The 16,666-nt window shown below is 34.9% G+C and overlaps 1 protein-coding gene across 1 annotated transcript in view; it reads right to left on the bottom strand.

The window, feature by feature from the left end:
• The window catches only part of LOC145774428 (kelch-like protein 6), a 30,199-nt gene extending 21,742 nt beyond the window's left edge, over window positions 1–8,457 (bottom strand). The window contains exons 1-6 of the mRNA XM_082585677.1: window positions 8,399–8,457; window positions 6,601–6,724; window positions 5,566–5,719; window positions 5,080–5,297; window positions 4,338–4,487; window positions 3,029–3,131 (exon numbers count right to left, since the gene is read on the bottom strand). Of these exons, the coding sequence (XP_082441803.1) occupies window positions 3,029–3,131; window positions 4,338–4,487; window positions 5,080–5,297; window positions 5,566–5,719; window positions 6,601–6,724; window positions 8,399–8,457 (808 nt within the window). The remainder of the gene's footprint in view (window positions 1–3,028; window positions 3,132–4,337; window positions 4,488–5,079; window positions 5,298–5,565; window positions 5,720–6,600; window positions 6,725–8,398) is intronic.
• Between the last annotated feature and the right edge of the window lie 8,209 nt (window positions 8,458–16,666).

The raw sequence follows: 16,666 nt of genomic DNA, 5'->3' as shown, positions 1-16,666 counted from the left end.
TAAAGAATTTCATTCACACATTATCAACTGGTGGTATACGAATTCTCATTACATGCGAGATTGCAAGTCCGTTCTTGCATACCGAATTCTAACGAATTTTTATCATTGCACATTTTCTAAGAAAACAGTTACATAATAGGCTACCATGTGGCATGAAAACTACAAAATTGCAAGCTCAAGCAAAAGCGGCTTTTCCGTTTACCTCGCTCTTGGTTTTGCTTGTTATGTATCACAGCTTCATTTAGGCCAGGAGTGTGCAACGTGCGGCCCGCGGGCCAAATGCGGCCCGCGAAGAAAATCTGTGCGGCCCACGAAGATGTGCCAATTTTGAATTGTGCGCGGCCCGCGAAACGTGTTTATAATTTAGTTTAGTCTGATAGGCCGACGTGTTAACAATTCATTATGAAGTGGATTATTGTATTGCAAATTTAGCACCTTCTGTTAGCCCAGCCATTTTAAAAATTTTCCACCGGTGACCGCAAATTCATTGTATTTAATCATTTGGTACGTAAAAATGTATGGTCACATAAAAGGCTTTATGAACAAATTACGACTTTGAAAAGCTCACATACAGACTGAAAAATTTTCCACTTTCCAACTTTGAAAGACTATGGAATGCATCCTGGTAAGAAAACTGAATTTGCAGACCAACTTGATAAATTTTTGTATGAATTTTTGGCTCGTTTCAAGGACTTCAAATCTCATGAACATTTGTTTGATATATTCTTTTCGCCATTCAAGACAGACATTCACAAAGCACCAGCTGATATCCAACTTGAACTGATTGATCTTCAAGATAAAACGGATTTGAAAGCAAAGTATTCATATCTTGGCGATTTTTACCGAAAACGTCTTAAACAGGGTGACTTTCCACTTTTGAAAAAACTCATGGCTTCAAAAATGGCTCTTTTTGGCTCAACGTATTTGTGCTAACAATTTTTTTCTAAAATGGTTGTCATAAAATTTCTCTATCGATCGGTTCTGACAGACGAACATTTGGAAAATGGACTTCGAATTGCGAGCACTTCATTAAAGTTAATTGAGAAAAAGCAGTCGGAAAAAAAACCAGCTGCCAATTTCTCACTGAACTGAAAATAAAGTCGGTGTGACAATAAATTTAAATAGCAGTTTTCTTTCGAAAATTATGCGTCTTGACTTATTATATCTGCAAAGAGATAACCCCTAATAGTGCCATGAGAATAACATAAACAACAAAAAAATACATTTTTGTTCCTGCAACTACTAGAAACCATATGTTAAATAAACGTGCGGCCCGCGGTTTCACCCAGTTATTTATATATGGCCCTCCTGTAATAAAGGTTGCACACGCCTGATTTAGGCTACTGTGCAAAATCCAAGCTTTTTTGGGGAAAATTGAAGAGAAGCCAATAATAACCAATCAAGTTGCATTTTGATAAGTAAAAGTTGAACAGATGAAAAATATTAAAAAATACTTAAATTTTTTTTAAATCAGTCAAAGCGCTTCATTGGTTTAATTAAAACCGCTTTTGATGTGATGTCACAATAAGAACAACTTTGAAAAACATAAAAGAGGTTTGTGGCAAGACAACTATAGGTTAGTTATCAATAGACCGATGTCATGTCAATGTACATTGTATATTATGTTATGCAGGAATGAGGAAATTAACTTTCTCAAAATTAGCGTTGAATTGTTTTTGTTTCCTCTGAAAGCGCACTTTTGTCATTGTTATAATAGTAATAATTAAAAATGTTTGCAAACCACTCTTGCTTCCCTGCTTTTGGCGTCTTTTACTTTGCGATTTTTATCGTCAATCGACCTCAAAATAGCAGATCTTGTGTTGTATTCAGAGATCGATGGTATATTCATGTTGATGTACGAGCAGTCGCTGATAGTTTGACGTACTAGCGGTTGCCTGCAAGTGGTCTCATGTCTTACTGTGAATATTCATGTTCACTGCAAGTGGCGTACGCTGAAGGCGCCATTGGGCTGAAGTACCACCTTTCTTCAAAAATGTTGATTGATCACCTACCACCTACTAATCTTACACAATATGACTTAGTGGCTGTTATTAGCAAGTGGACGTTTTTTAATTCGTTTTCATTCAAAAAAAAATTGAATGGCCCTCCACTTTCAGAAAATCCTGTGTACGCCACTGTCACTGCTTAAATGACCTGATAAACGCCCAGACTGACATTATTACGTCATAGATTAGACAACTTCAAACGAACTTTATTTTACACTGATTGGTTTTTTGAAAACAATGAAACTGCCAACATAATAAAAATCTGCTTTGTGGTTTGTATGCGTTGCTTATTATTTGTCCAAAACACGATTATTTTGTCACTGCGCATTTTTCAGTATATCGCTGCACAATTCTGGTTTATCACTGCGCCTTAGAAACGCCGCTGAGACAACTTGATCAGTCACTCTGATAATAGCATAGTAACATTGTGTTATGTGATGTGTCAATTACATACAAAAAGCAATATGCAGGTTGCAGGTTTAAGTATTTTATAAAAGTTACATATCACCGGATGTGGTGAGTTAAAATGTCAGTTATCTGCTTTTCCGTTATAAATTGAAACGTGGACGTCGCTACAATAGCATAGCGTCGTCCACGATTGAAATGTCCAGAGTTTTTGTAAAACACAGCGATGTTAATGTGAAAGACGAAACTGACGTCTTGATTTCAAAACCCAGATCAAATTTGGTTCAAGGCTATTGGTAAACAAGCATGGTTCTCTTGGCAAACGTTCGCATTTCTGGAAATTTGTTATTATTCAGCAGCTTTCCTCAATTTGCACTGGATCAATGTTCGAAGTTGTTAATAAAAAGTAGAAAAAATTACTCCTCGTATATTTTCCTAACAAAACCTTTGATTAGTGACGTCAATAAACAAACGATCTGAATCGTTTGACTCCGCTATGAATAACTTTCATCAATAATGCGACACAAACTTTGGTCATAAACGCTGTGGGACATTGTGACTCAATGAACAACTCTTACATGCAGTACAAAAATTTTAAACTAAAATATTGTCCAAACCTTCCTTTGTTGAAGGAGCGGGAAGAACTTCAGTTGCAGCAGCACGTGGAATTGCAGATTGAAGTAAAATATTTGTACATTCCAATGAAGTCGTAATCAATTCCTGATGAATTGAAAGGAACTTTAGCAAATTTAAACGCAAGTTTACTGTCAATATTTCATTATTTATCAGATAGTTGTTGTTTGTTGTAACATCGGTTTCATAAATTCAAATCAAACTATTTTTGAATTGAATTTCGGCACAAAAGTTAACAAAAGATTGATAAGATAGATGTTTATTGGCGGCTGAAAAAAAAAGATTTACGATATATCAAAACACATTGTATATAAATTAAAACTGTTGGAAAGATCACAATTAAAAAAAGAAAAGAATAATAGCATCAAAGCAACGGAATGCTGCGAAGTTTCCATTCAATGTCTTCAAGTCAAGCTTCAAGTCTCACCCACCCTTAAACTCATCAATGATAAGTATAATTGGCTAATTGAAACAAATAAATAAATAATGGTGAAGCTGTCCAAGATGATAAGAAATTAAAACTTTAGGTAGTCCAACATAAACTATCTTACAATTGCAAGTCTGATTAGTAATTAGGCGTTTTCCTAATAATGTACGTGTTAAAAGTTGCGAAGGAGGGTTTGCGAATTTCAACTGGTATATTATTCCGAATTTCTGGGCCAGAGTATTTTATAGACCGTTACAATTTAGTGGTTATGTATCAATAATGAATAGTAATCTAGGTTGGTGGAGTTTCCAGTAGTAAGATTCTAAATTTCGTTGCATTTTTAAGGCAGTTTTGAAAAGTGCCGGGCAATGAATTAAAACTAAACTGAGCCATAAATTTAGCAATTTCAAAGTTGTACAGATGTTTTAACTTTAGGATATTGATTGCAGATCAAAATACTCGAGTCCTTCTCCACAACAGAAGCCGTATGCTGGAGTGGAACTACTTTTGCTTAGTTTATATTGATTACATCACTACGTTAGTTTATTGTTTTGTGACGTTGTATTCAAACTTCTTGTTATTGTTATAACTCGTGTTATGTTTCCCATCGCTATGGTGAGCTGAATGTAATACTTCTCGTAATTCTTCTCACTTATTGTTGAAGAATCTTATTTAGACGTAATGTTTGCACAGGTATTATATAGTACATTATGCTATCTCCTACATACTTTCAAAATAATCACATATGTGACAATAGTGAATGGGCATTGGGCAGCACTGTTTTGATGATATTCATTTCATCGTTTTTCCTAGCACAACCATGCCAGTTAGTGATTCCTAAATTGTATAATATTTGTCAGATTTACCTCTTTCAATGCAACATTTTGCAAGAAATTCCAGGATAATTTTCCAAGTTTAACAAAACTGAAAAGTTTAACCATGAGCTTCTTACGTGTGGTGACGTCATGTTTGACCCAACTTATGAGCGCATGAAAAACATTTTCTTCCGAAGATACCTGAATGACGACATCAATTTATTATTATTGCACTTCATCAGAAGTGAGTATTACGTCACAGAACAAGATATCAAATGTCGACTCCAAATTCTCCCGCTCAGTTCATGGAATAGGAAGCAAATAATGGCCAAACAAATAATTTACCAGAATGTTAGGTCCAGTACTTGTTAACATTTTTTACACTGTTGAATATGAATGGCAGTCACAAATTTTCACTTTCCTGTAAGTGTCAGCATTACTAGCTTAAAAGTTGCTGTGCTGCGCAGGTTTAAATCGACTTATCATTAACTAGAATTCACTTATTGGCGCTTTTATTAATTTTGTGTACGTTAACATTCAATCTCTTGCATTAAGTATCAGGAATCAGGATACCGCCAAATTAGCCATTGTTTAATGTGTTCAATATGAAGGATAGGCATCTGATGTCATGGACTGGTTTGAGTAATGAACATGCCATGTTTATGTGACCTGCAGAAGACCATTATGACTTACAATCTTGCAACTTAAATGCCTCGACGAGTAGTCTGGTTCGTTTTTGTTGTGGAATTTGTGATTATCAAAATCTGTTTGGAGTTATGATTAAAATTCAAACCTTTTTATCTTCCACTTGCATCACTTCAAACATCACATCTGGTGTTAGCTCTTTGAACTCTTTTCCATCAATGACTGATTCAAAGTTCTCAGCAATGACAATGTTTGCTTTTGCCACAACTTGGTCCAAATTATACATTTTCGAATATGCTTGAATTGTTAAGCAATTCGTCACATCAATTTCATCAAGAAGAAATTCGATGCAATATTGCTTGAGATCTAAACAACAACCGACACCATTGAATAATCTTTTGTATCACGAAAATTGCTTCAAAACTATCCATCAACAAGTTAAAAATCATAACTTCTGTTGTTGTACTGATATCTTCGTCTAAAAACAAAAAAAGTGTTCAAAAAACTGGTTGTTTTCAAATTTAAATGATTAAAGTTATCATAAGCTGTTGTGAAAAATGTTTCCTCACATTTGTAGAACACAAAAAAAGATGAATTTATTCTTTTAAAGTAAACAATCGTCAACAGCACCTACTTGGAATTTGCAAATAATTTGCAGCTTCAAGCAAATTGTATACGTTTTCACTTGTGACCACCACTTCACAAGTATACATGAAGTTTAAAACAGCTTCCATGGTATCCTCTTTCACTCCGTGGATATTCGCTTTACTTTCATACTTTTCCTTCATCTAACAATTCACAAAATGAACAAAGCTGAGTCATAACATTACGCATTTACCAAGATTATGATGTTGATGATGTGACTAATAAATGAGCTTGTAGGCTACAAATAAACAATCGAGTGCTGAACAAAGATGAAAATACCTTTCAATTTAACTAATAATATCATCTCTGTTCAAATTTCAAGTGAAAACAATTTTAATTTACGTTATTACGTTTAATCTGGTGAATTCTGTTTTTCTAAAAATGCTCTCAAATCTACATCTACGTTTATTGCAATGAGGAGACTTAAAAGTCGAAACAGTGGCGTGTCTGTCTGCAGTCAATGTATATACTTGTTATATAAAGTAGCTTACACAACAAAATGTCCAGAAGCGTTTTATTTTTTCTATGCCAGGCCTAGCCCTAGACCCTAATATACAATTGCTATATATTTTGTGATTGAATAGTTTTGAAAAAGTAATAACCGCAATGTTCAATTCTCTATAATTCAGTAAATCTTCATAAAACCTTTTTTCTTTCTAAATCATTTCATGAATTGTTTTTTTTGATAGCAGTCCTATGTGTTCAGAGTTAAAGTATGCTACTATTTAGCTACAATATGAAAAACTACTTTTTTAGCCTATTATATATGAAAACATCAATACTTTGTGTTGCGAAAACAAACGATGACAGATTAAAATTCTAAATTATCTACAAAATATTAAAGGGTTGATTACCGAATTCGGTTCAAATGATAACCAAAAAATGCTTTTGCACTTTTTCGCAAAACTTTAACATTTTAAGTAAAGAACCGAACAAACTTTCTGTTGTAGTTAGAGGTTTATGTGTAACCAGTTTCCCTCCTCACCATCAACAAAGAAACAAATAAGGTCTTAACAAAATTCACCTCTGAAGAGAAAAGCTTTCGATAAAAAGAGGAAAATACTCCAAGGATACATTTGTGGCTGGAAAATTCATCATCTCCCACAGTCAAAGTGACGTCACAATAACCATTTCCAGATTTCCTTTCTCTATTTTCAACAAATTCAAATATTAATCTTTTTTTTCAAGGTTTGTAGGCTAGATTCAAGTCAAGAAATATCCATCAAAACAACTTTATTACAATTTAGACAACTGCTGTGAAAATTCATAGAAACCAAAGTATTTTGGAAATTGATGAGTTGAAAAATTTTAAATACGTCAATATAAGATTTTATTTCAATGCAACATTTATTTGTCTCCATTTTAATCTCCAACTGCCTTAAATCTTTTAGAGTTTTATTTGGCCCAAACAGAAAGTTGTTTTAAACACTTTTAGAAACAAGTACGAATATTTAAGTAAAAACAAACTCCCGATGCATATAGGATTACGTTCAAAGCACACAACTTATTTGAAATATAAGTAGTCAAATCCAGCATCAGCAAGGTTAAGTGTGTCGAATATGAAAACACTGAAACCAGAGCAAACAGCTTTTGCTATTTGATTTACCATTATATATGATAAAGCTTTGGTAGAGAGTTTGCTTTGTTGAACCATAGAGAAATAAAACATAGTAACTTTAGCGGGTTTAGCATACTTTATTTCACACAAAATATAACATAATTAAATAAAATAAACTCAAACGTTTTCGACACGTACGTGTGTCCTCATCAGGAATTAAATCTGCAATACATAAAATGAAAAATCGTAAGATAAATTTGACTATGCACTGTAACTGTAACGACACTCTGGACTGAAAGCACAAACTGAACAAATGATACGAGAATGATTGCGAGTAAATTATGCGGTGGGAAACAGATCACGTGAGGTGTAGACTACAAGCATTGGACAAAACAATTAGAACACACACAAAAGGAACGATGAGCCACAGGCGAATAACTGCCGGTTGAGAGATGGATTGTTACGTTTGATTCTTAAGGCTTCCATGATCTTATGATTTTAAATGATGATTTTAAATTGGTTTAAAATCGATTTAAAATCATCTCTCGAGGCAGATTTGATTTTCAGACAAAGATCATGGAAGCCTTAAGAATCAAACGTAACAATCCATCTCTCAACCGGCAGTTATTCGCCTGTGGCTCATCGTTCCTTTTGTGTGTGTTCTAATTGTTTTGTCCAATGCTTGTAGTCTACACCTCACGTGATCTGTTTCCCACCGCATAATTTACTCGCGATCATTCTCGTATCATTTGTTCAGTTTGTGCTTTCAGTCCAGAGTGTCGTTACAGTTACAGTGCATAGTCAAATTTATCATACGATTTTTCATTTTATGTATTGCAGATTTAATTCCTGATGAGGACACACGTACGTGTCGAAAACGTTTGAGTTTATTTTATTTAATTATGTTATATTTTGTATTGCGAAATAAAGTATGCTAAACCCGCTAAAGTTACTATGTTTTATTTCTCCATTATATATGAGATTGGTGAAGTGTAAGTTTTATGCCTACAATTTCTTGTACAGTGTCAACGTTATGATATACATCAAATTCAAGATAAACATAAAAAAAAAACAGAATCATTGATTTTTTAAATGTTTCTAATTTGCATCATATATAATAAATATCATAATGAAAATTGAAACAAAACTCTTCAATTTGAAACCACAAGCAATTCAATTCCATTTCTTCTTTACTGAGTTGTCACAATTATCAGCACTATAAACCAGTGTGCACAAATGCAAAAATATAAAGAAATGTATTTACTCGTTCAGTTTGTGCATGATGTCTTCCATGTGCGTGCTTTTAAATTGCTTGAATCCCATTTTCTATGATTTCTCTGCAACATGTATTAAACATTGGCTATGATTGTTTTTCAGTACAGGGTTTCCACTTATTAAAAGCACTGTCACTCATATTTGTTTAAATCTTTATTGCTAAACCTTTTTATCCCAAAGCCATCTTTAAAGTTCAAAATGTATATATATTTTATCAACACAATGGGATTTAATTTTAAATATAATTGTTTTTTAACAGATTAAGCTAATTCAAATGATTGCTTTCTTCTGGTGACTATACTAGGTTACCAAAGACCAAGTTACAAACGGCCCCGAGAAAGAAGGATGAAGTTTCAGGATTGATCTACCAAGTTTTGTGTCATGAATGTGATTTAATATACAGTACATTGGACAAACTAAACGTAATCTTAAATCAACGAGCACCAAAGAGCTATGTCTATAACTTTAGATCATAAAATTATTTATACCAACGCTACTAAGTTCTTCAAATTGAAAAGGATTATACCGAAAGATTGTTTTCAGAAAGTTGGTACATTAACCAAAAGGCACGTGTTCTCAATCAGAAGGATGGCCAAAGCTTTCCCACTTGTTTTCAAAAAGTAACATTGAGTCATAAAGAGATAGATGAGTTTACGCTGTCGCATAGTAGCCTACTGTTTTGGGCATCACTGCGTGTCTATTGAATTGAGTGGAAATCTTGTTGCGTTTTTTAACTCTGGTTCTTGCTACTTTATGCTTTTGTGTTGTGCAATTTGCTGCTGAACAGATAGCTTAGTGTTTATCTGTTTCAACCCCCTTGATAAAGTCAGTCGTCCTGAATGACGAAACGTCGGAAATAAAAGCTGGACATCAATATTAACATCAGATGGCAACCCAGTATGGTCACCCGAAGAACGCAAGTCATTTTATTTATCAAATGCCTGGTGAACAGTCTCTCTGTATTTTAAGATTAAGCTAAATGTACAACTGCGCATGTTCAATCTGAGTAGTGGCATACACACCCAAAAAGTGCAGATTGAGGAGCGAAACCTCACCATGCTGCAATAAGTCATCCTAAAGTTGTATCATGATAAACTTACAAACAAGTGATGAAAAAAACGCAGATCAGCCAAAAATGTAAAGCAATGCAAATAATAATCGATGGTGATCTAACTGACAACTTAATGTTTCACTTTGCTATGATCCCTTTTGTGCAGAAATACAAGTAGCTAGACATTTAAAAGTTTTTATTTTTTTGTAACAATCAACAAAAGCAGCATCACTTACCTCAAATGTAATTTCCGTAAAAAGTAGATGAAATTTTGAAGTCTTTCGGTAAATAGATGTGGTTGCAAGAAAATCAACGTCTTTTGAAACTTACAATTAGCTTACTTCTAAATATCCTGTAAAGGCTAAATTCTTTAAATCGAATTGATTCGCTTGTGAACATCATATAACCTAGCAATGCAAAATATTTTGGACTACTGGTGTTGCATTGTTGGATATCTAAAATTTTAATGTTAATTATAAACAGAAACATGCTAAGTGAAAAATCCCATTTTAGATAGTTCTTTGAGTTTTCGTAGGCATGCTGCTTTTTTGTCTTCCACATATGTTCCTAATTGATACAATGCGAATCAATAAGCCCGTACAAGGTGTGGTTTGCCTTTTTCAAGTTGCGGCTCTCCGCTCATTGGAGCATTTAGTTCTGGCCGTTTGCGCAATAAAACTTGATCTTCGTTCAGCTTCTTGCTGACATAACCAGGATTAGATCAATTGCTTTAAAAAAAGGGATCAAAAATTACTCACTTACAAAAAGTAAGCCATGATTCCGGTAAACTCATGATGGTTGCTTAATTGGTGTAGGTCGGAAAGATCTATTTGTCTTTTTCACACATTTTAATGGCATTTTGTATTCGCCTATATTGAACTGGTTTGAATGAAAATTTAAATTTTCGTTTACTAGAGGTCTTGGAATATTACCTAGTCTACTGTTGTATCTTAAAACCAGGGCTAAAGTTGGATTTGATAAAAAATCCATACAACCCATTCCCTAATAAGATTTCTGTTCAATAAATCTACACAACATTACTGTGTTGGTAATTTAAACTGTGTTGACACTTCAGGTCCCAGTTATTAATTGACAAATTAGCAGTTGATCCTTTTAATGTTGCCGGAAAAGCGGAGCTGCGCAAGTGCGCATCTCGTAATGCAATGTCCCTATTAGCTTACTCAATACCAGAAAAAAGGTCAATGATAATAAAATATGTCTATAATTCTGTGAATATCTCACACTTTTGTTGATGCCTTGACCATGGATGTCACATCATGTAGGATAACAAAGATAATTTTTATATTATTATAGCGCTAATTTGAGGAAACATTGACACATCGACTTGAAAGCATACAACTTCAAACAACTGAAAACTAAACTAAGTTGGACCGTGTTGTTCTACAAGTTTGTGATATTTTCTTAAAAAAAAGTTAATTTATTTTGATGAAATGTGATCAAATCTAAATAAAATAAAGATACTTTACCCAAATCAGTGGAAGACATTTTTTTTACCACTGTAACAAACTTGACATAAAAGGAATTGGCCAGATATATGAGTGGCGAGAGCCTTAGTTTGATGTTCGATAAGGGGGCCTATTCGACACCACTCAAGATCATGTGGCTGTGTCTTTGGCAAGACACTTAAATCCATGCCATCGATTGCGGAATGGCAACTCTTCGAATATATCCCTTGATTTCTGTCATGATTATGAACAGTAGTACACTGCTCTAGAAAGACAAATGGGATGTCTACAGCCTTCTTAGGGCTATGATCTGCTGAACTGAACTGAACACAAAAAAAAGTTTTGAAATACATTGAATGACGTATAAACACTTTTAAGAGAAATTTGATAAAAGTTGACCAAGCAGTTTGTAAGCAAGGCCGCACATTTTGTACTTCAAGACATTTTTTGCATTCTAATATTCTCATGCATTTTACTTCTATTTGGAACCCATAAAAAAAATTTTTACAATTTCGAAATGAAAGAGGATCAGAGAATTAAATGTTGAATTGAAGCAAAATATTGTTTTGAAAGCTACGGCATTCAATATAGCCCACAACTAACTCAAAAATGAAATTTCATAAGCCACTGACTGGAGGGAACATAATAACTTTCAGTTAACTGCAGCTACCTACCAAAGTACCAATTATCTGCAAACAACTTATCATAGCAAAAAATATTCACACAAAATGTTTCCTTTGCAATTAGAGCTGCTCGAAACAACAAAATGTTGTAATGAAGTTTTGTTAAGCCCAAGTCGTTTAGAACAATGCTGGTGCGAATTCGCGACAGCCTTTTTCTGTCACAAGTTGTCTTGGCAGCGCTTATAAGTTTGATAACTGGAAGTCAATATTATTTTACAATGCTTCAAGTTGCTGCAATGCGAGAATAGCGCGGCACCAAACAAAGTAACCAAGTTGATCACGCGCAAACCAAGCCAACATAAACCATGACACCACAAACATATTTCAAATCTATTCAACCGTTAATAGACTTGAACAAACCATGTTTGGTTGCAAACGCTCAGCAACAACATTTTTACATACTTCAAATCCATTCAACCATTACTAAACTTGAACAAACCCTGTTTGGTTGCTATCGCTTAGTAACAACATTGTACAACTCAAATGTAACTTTACCATGGATGCAAACTACTTTTATTAACTGAAATCATTTGGCAACTTCATGTCACCGTGATAGAATAAAACTAAAACGACTCAGTGAAGCGTTGGCAACGTCATTTTATATTCGTCCTGATTATCAGCTTTTGTTAAGATAAATCAAAACTTTCGTTCAAGAAAAATGCAAATCATCTATGCAACGAACAACGATTCGAAGGCTGGTGCAAGACAGAACGAAGTATGCTTAGTCGTCAACTCGTACACCATAAATCAACCTGTTTAATGAGGTTGCCAATTTAACCATCCTCATGAGAGTGCAAGCTGCCACTTGCCCCAATACTGCCAACATGTGAATCAAATTGCTTTGGTTGTGATCAGAGTAAAAGTCGCTTTCGAAAGTTCTTGTTTTGTTGCACTACAGTTTACAACAATTAAAGTCCGTGATTTATCTACAAAGAGCACTGTGCTTTTATTGCTGATTGTATCATTAAATACATATCTTTTTTGTCTTTTTTTATAATATTTATCTTTTTGTAGTAAGTTTTTTGGATGCGTGGTGTTAGATTTGAAAAAAAAACAGGAATTTTTAGTAATCGAAATTCTGAAAATACGTTTTGCAAATCTGGCGGTTACTGGTGTTGAAGTTACTGTGAAGTGAAAGCTGCAACTGACAACATTTACACTGCATTTTTCATGTACTGGGAAACAGTGGGGAACATTTAAAAGGCCACTCAAACATTGTGGTGCCACGTTCAAAAATATGATGACACATTTTCATTCACTTTCCAAAGTAACATGTCACAAAAGATAAAGAAAATTTGCATCCTCGATCGAAACCAAACGAAATATTTTACAATTTCAAAATATGTTTGTTTTAATTGATTCTACTTCCTATTCAGTTGTCATTTTTACATCATTATAGCATCTCGTAACATTAAAACGACGTAAATATGACAGCTGTTGCTTGTTGTGATGTTGCAATGTACGCACGGAAATTTTTAGTTGACAAACAAACCTATAGTGTAGTGATACTGTAGACCAGGGGTGGGCAAACTTTTTGTACTGAGGGCCACATTTTAAAAAATGTTGCAGCCGGGGGACCGCACACTCTCATTACAAAGTAGGAAAATTTACCCTGGTAAATAAACGCATATTCATAAACACAATTTTTGTATTTCATACTCAGTTACGTTTAAAGCTATGCAATCATCATCACAAAAGTTAATGAGACTTGTGCAAGTGTTCACAGTTTTTTACAATCTTCTGGTTTGGTTGTGTCTTTTTAAATTGTAGGCTACTCCTTGAAAACAGCCACGGACTCACGGCACAACAAGCAAACTGCTTTATTCTCAATTTCGATAAAATAGTTTTTAACAGTCCATTCCTTATTGAAAACACGACTTTCGTCTTCAATCTTTCGCTTCTCACCACTCATTATTTCAACAGAGTAAAAATATAAATCTTTTATTTTTTAACAAAAATCCTGTCGAAGTAGAAAACATTAAACTGTGCGTCTAAAATAACAATGAAAAGTTATTTGGAGGAAAGTAGAAGTACTGGTAGGCCTACGGTAGCTGCTACCGTATTTGTATTGTATGATCAAACAATTGAATCAAACAATGCGTTAGAGCATGTTGCAATACATGCGCGACTGACGTGTGTGCGTTTACGCACTGAAAGTGGAGAAAAACACACTCGTAAAGGGAATAATATTTTGTCATGTAATCTGTTTAATTAAAACAATAAGTGATGATTAGTAGTTTCTGCAAGTGCCGGCAAGCCGAATAAAATGGTCTTGCGGGCCGCATGCGGCCCGCGGGCCGTAGTTCGCCCACCCCTGCTGTAGACCTACCTTGCAATGCAATACAATGAGGTAAACGTAACATTGATACTTATCAATGATATGTCATTCGCAAATTATCACTGCAATGGTCTGGTCGAAAAGTGTGGTGCTCTAGGCCAGTGATTATCAAATTGGATCACATTGCCCTCTTGGGCTTTGCAGTAAAAACATACAATAGAGGGGAGAAAACCCAGAAAGGTCGACACGCGAAGGACAGCGCATTCTCAAAAAGTTAGAATGATCACGAAACTTGTTAAATACCATGTCGCCCATATGTAACGAGGTAAGGTCATTGAATCTTTCATTTCCGATGTCTTATTTGGACAAGAGTGTTTTCAGGTTTGACGTTATTGCTATCATCCACCAGCCAACAGTGCAAGTTACGATTATGCTTGACCAAAATGTTTCCCAGTATTGAAAAGCTCATTGAAAATTACCAAACTCATCCATCTCGTTCAAGAAAGACCATTTGCTGAGACTCGTGTTCTTCCCAAACAACCACTTTATCCGGTGCAGATCGGGTGCGGTTCTATTCATTTAAGTGACTGTTTGGGTTGTTTAATATATTTGTAATAAATTTGCAACGTTTTTATGAGTTTCTGTGGGCCGATGATAATGTAGACTTCTGTAAGGGGGGAACAGTAGGCCTACACAAAGATTGAAAACCACTGCTCCAGAGTCTAAGCTTCATTCGGGTAATATACGAAGACTTAAAAGTTACACCCAGGATCTCGTAAAACTTTCATTGAGTAGATGAAAATAACCTAACTTGCAGGTAACTATAGTTCAACAAGCTTAAACTTCAAGTAACAAATACTATACCAATTTTTCGATGAAAAAAATATTTTGAAACGAAGAAAAAAACAAGGAATTTTGAGTCAAAACAAAATTTTCAAAATCTGTTTGTTTTGAACAGCTCGAGCTGTAGCATAGTTTTCCAGTATTATTTATAATAGCCTACTTCAAAAACCCCATCAAAACAAAATAAATCCAAAGCAACAGATCGGCCACGTTCAGGCCCGTAACTAGCTTGGAGCACCAGGAGGGGCAAAAAGTATTCTAGAGGGGGCCCAACTTTTACCTTCCGTGTCATGTACGAAAACGACGTTTGTACACAATGTGGTATTACGCAAAAACATTAATCGCATTACAGCGTTTATATTAGCATAGATTATCGTAGAAACAGCAGCGGGAACTGGCATTATAGAGTCAATAATTACATGCTTTGGCTTAAACAGTATAATGACGACAGCATAGAAATTGAGAAGCAAAAGCATTTTTAAAACATCCGACCATCAACTAGTGATAAAATGGTTAAGTAATTGGCATAGAAACCGCAGTAAAATTTATGATTTTGTAGTTGATTCTTTTGTTAGTTAATCCATTGCTTTTCATGGACTTCGAGTTTGTTTTGGTTTATTCTAATGCGTTGCATAAATCACATAAAATATACCGACGATACTATAGCCTACAAATAGAAAATAGGCGTTTAACTATGATCAAAGAGGGGTGCAGTCGCTGCATCTATCACTGATCGTTTTGTAAACAATTGTAGGCTACACTCTACAGTGTGTACATCGCACCTTATTTTCTCTAGTGCAGAATCAACAATCATCTCTTCAAGATCAATCCTTTAATGATAATAGTGAGAATGTATTTCACATCACCAGTGAAATGTAGCCTATCCTCGCCATAGATAGGTTAGGTCCTATCCTATCTTAACAGAAGGCGTGTATGGACTTCACTGAATCTATTAACAAAAATGTCCAGGTCTATTTTCTCGATCATTTCCTTTTCAAACACCAACAAAACCAAGTTCGACTGTCTCATCTGGAACATAGACCTGCCAGTAAGCTTGTCTCCGGGACTTAGTAAAGTCCCGAGCTTGTCTATCCGAGATAAGACCGAGAAGCCACTCTCACAAACGTATTACTGGACAGAATGATTCCACAGTATAGCGGCAAGCTTATATGCATTCGGGAATGCCAGTCATTGATTGTACAGTTCTTTCAGTAGCCTACTATATTGGAATCCCGGTGTTCTGCAACTTCCACATGGTCATGTAGGAACTGTTTTGAGACTTGCAATTCCGCTTCTGATGGAATATGTATCTTCAGTTGCATATATAGAGATAGTGATATGAGCGATTCACGATCCAAGAAATTTTTATTTCTTCTAGAAAGGGCACGAACAGATGTGTAAAACCATGAATTGTATGCAAAGCTGAGCATCTCCAAACCTATTTTGTCTATCACAGCATAAGTAACTTTCTCAGATCCCTTTCCTCCTCCATTCCTGCAGCAACTAGTAACTCTTCTATCACCAAGAAACCAGTAAGGCGTGTACTTAGATTGCGCTTACGTCGTAGCAGTGCTTCACCAGTTTCATGATAATGTTCTTCTTAGTTATCTAATCATGTAATTTGTTGCATTCCTGTAGAAGCGCATCATATCCATCATCACTATTCGTAGTAACTGAATTATGTTGGTTAAAGTGTCTATCAACTTTAACGATTCATTTATGTCTGTTTCGCGCATCTGGTGGCAGGTATCGGCTGGCTTCAAAATTCCGAGTATTTTTTTCATCGACAGAGCGCAGAACTCGCTTTTAGGAGTTTTTAAAGATTTCTTTGACAATTTGTGATAACTTGGAATCTTTTTTCATGGTGTAATTAAACAAGTTTATGAGCAGGCCTCGCTCTTCAAGCACAATTTTATCATAAGTACCTCGAAAACTC

Source organism: Aplidium turbinatum, chromosome 7 (assembly GCF_918807975.1).
Source record: "Aplidium turbinatum chromosome 7, kaAplTurb1.1, whole genome shotgun sequence".
In the NCBI taxonomy this organism is placed as follows: domain Eukaryota; kingdom Metazoa; phylum Chordata; class Ascidiacea; order Aplousobranchia; family Polyclinidae; genus Aplidium; species Aplidium turbinatum.
Note: the sequence above shows the minus strand (reverse complement) of the source record. Positions and strands in the feature narration are given on the sequence as shown.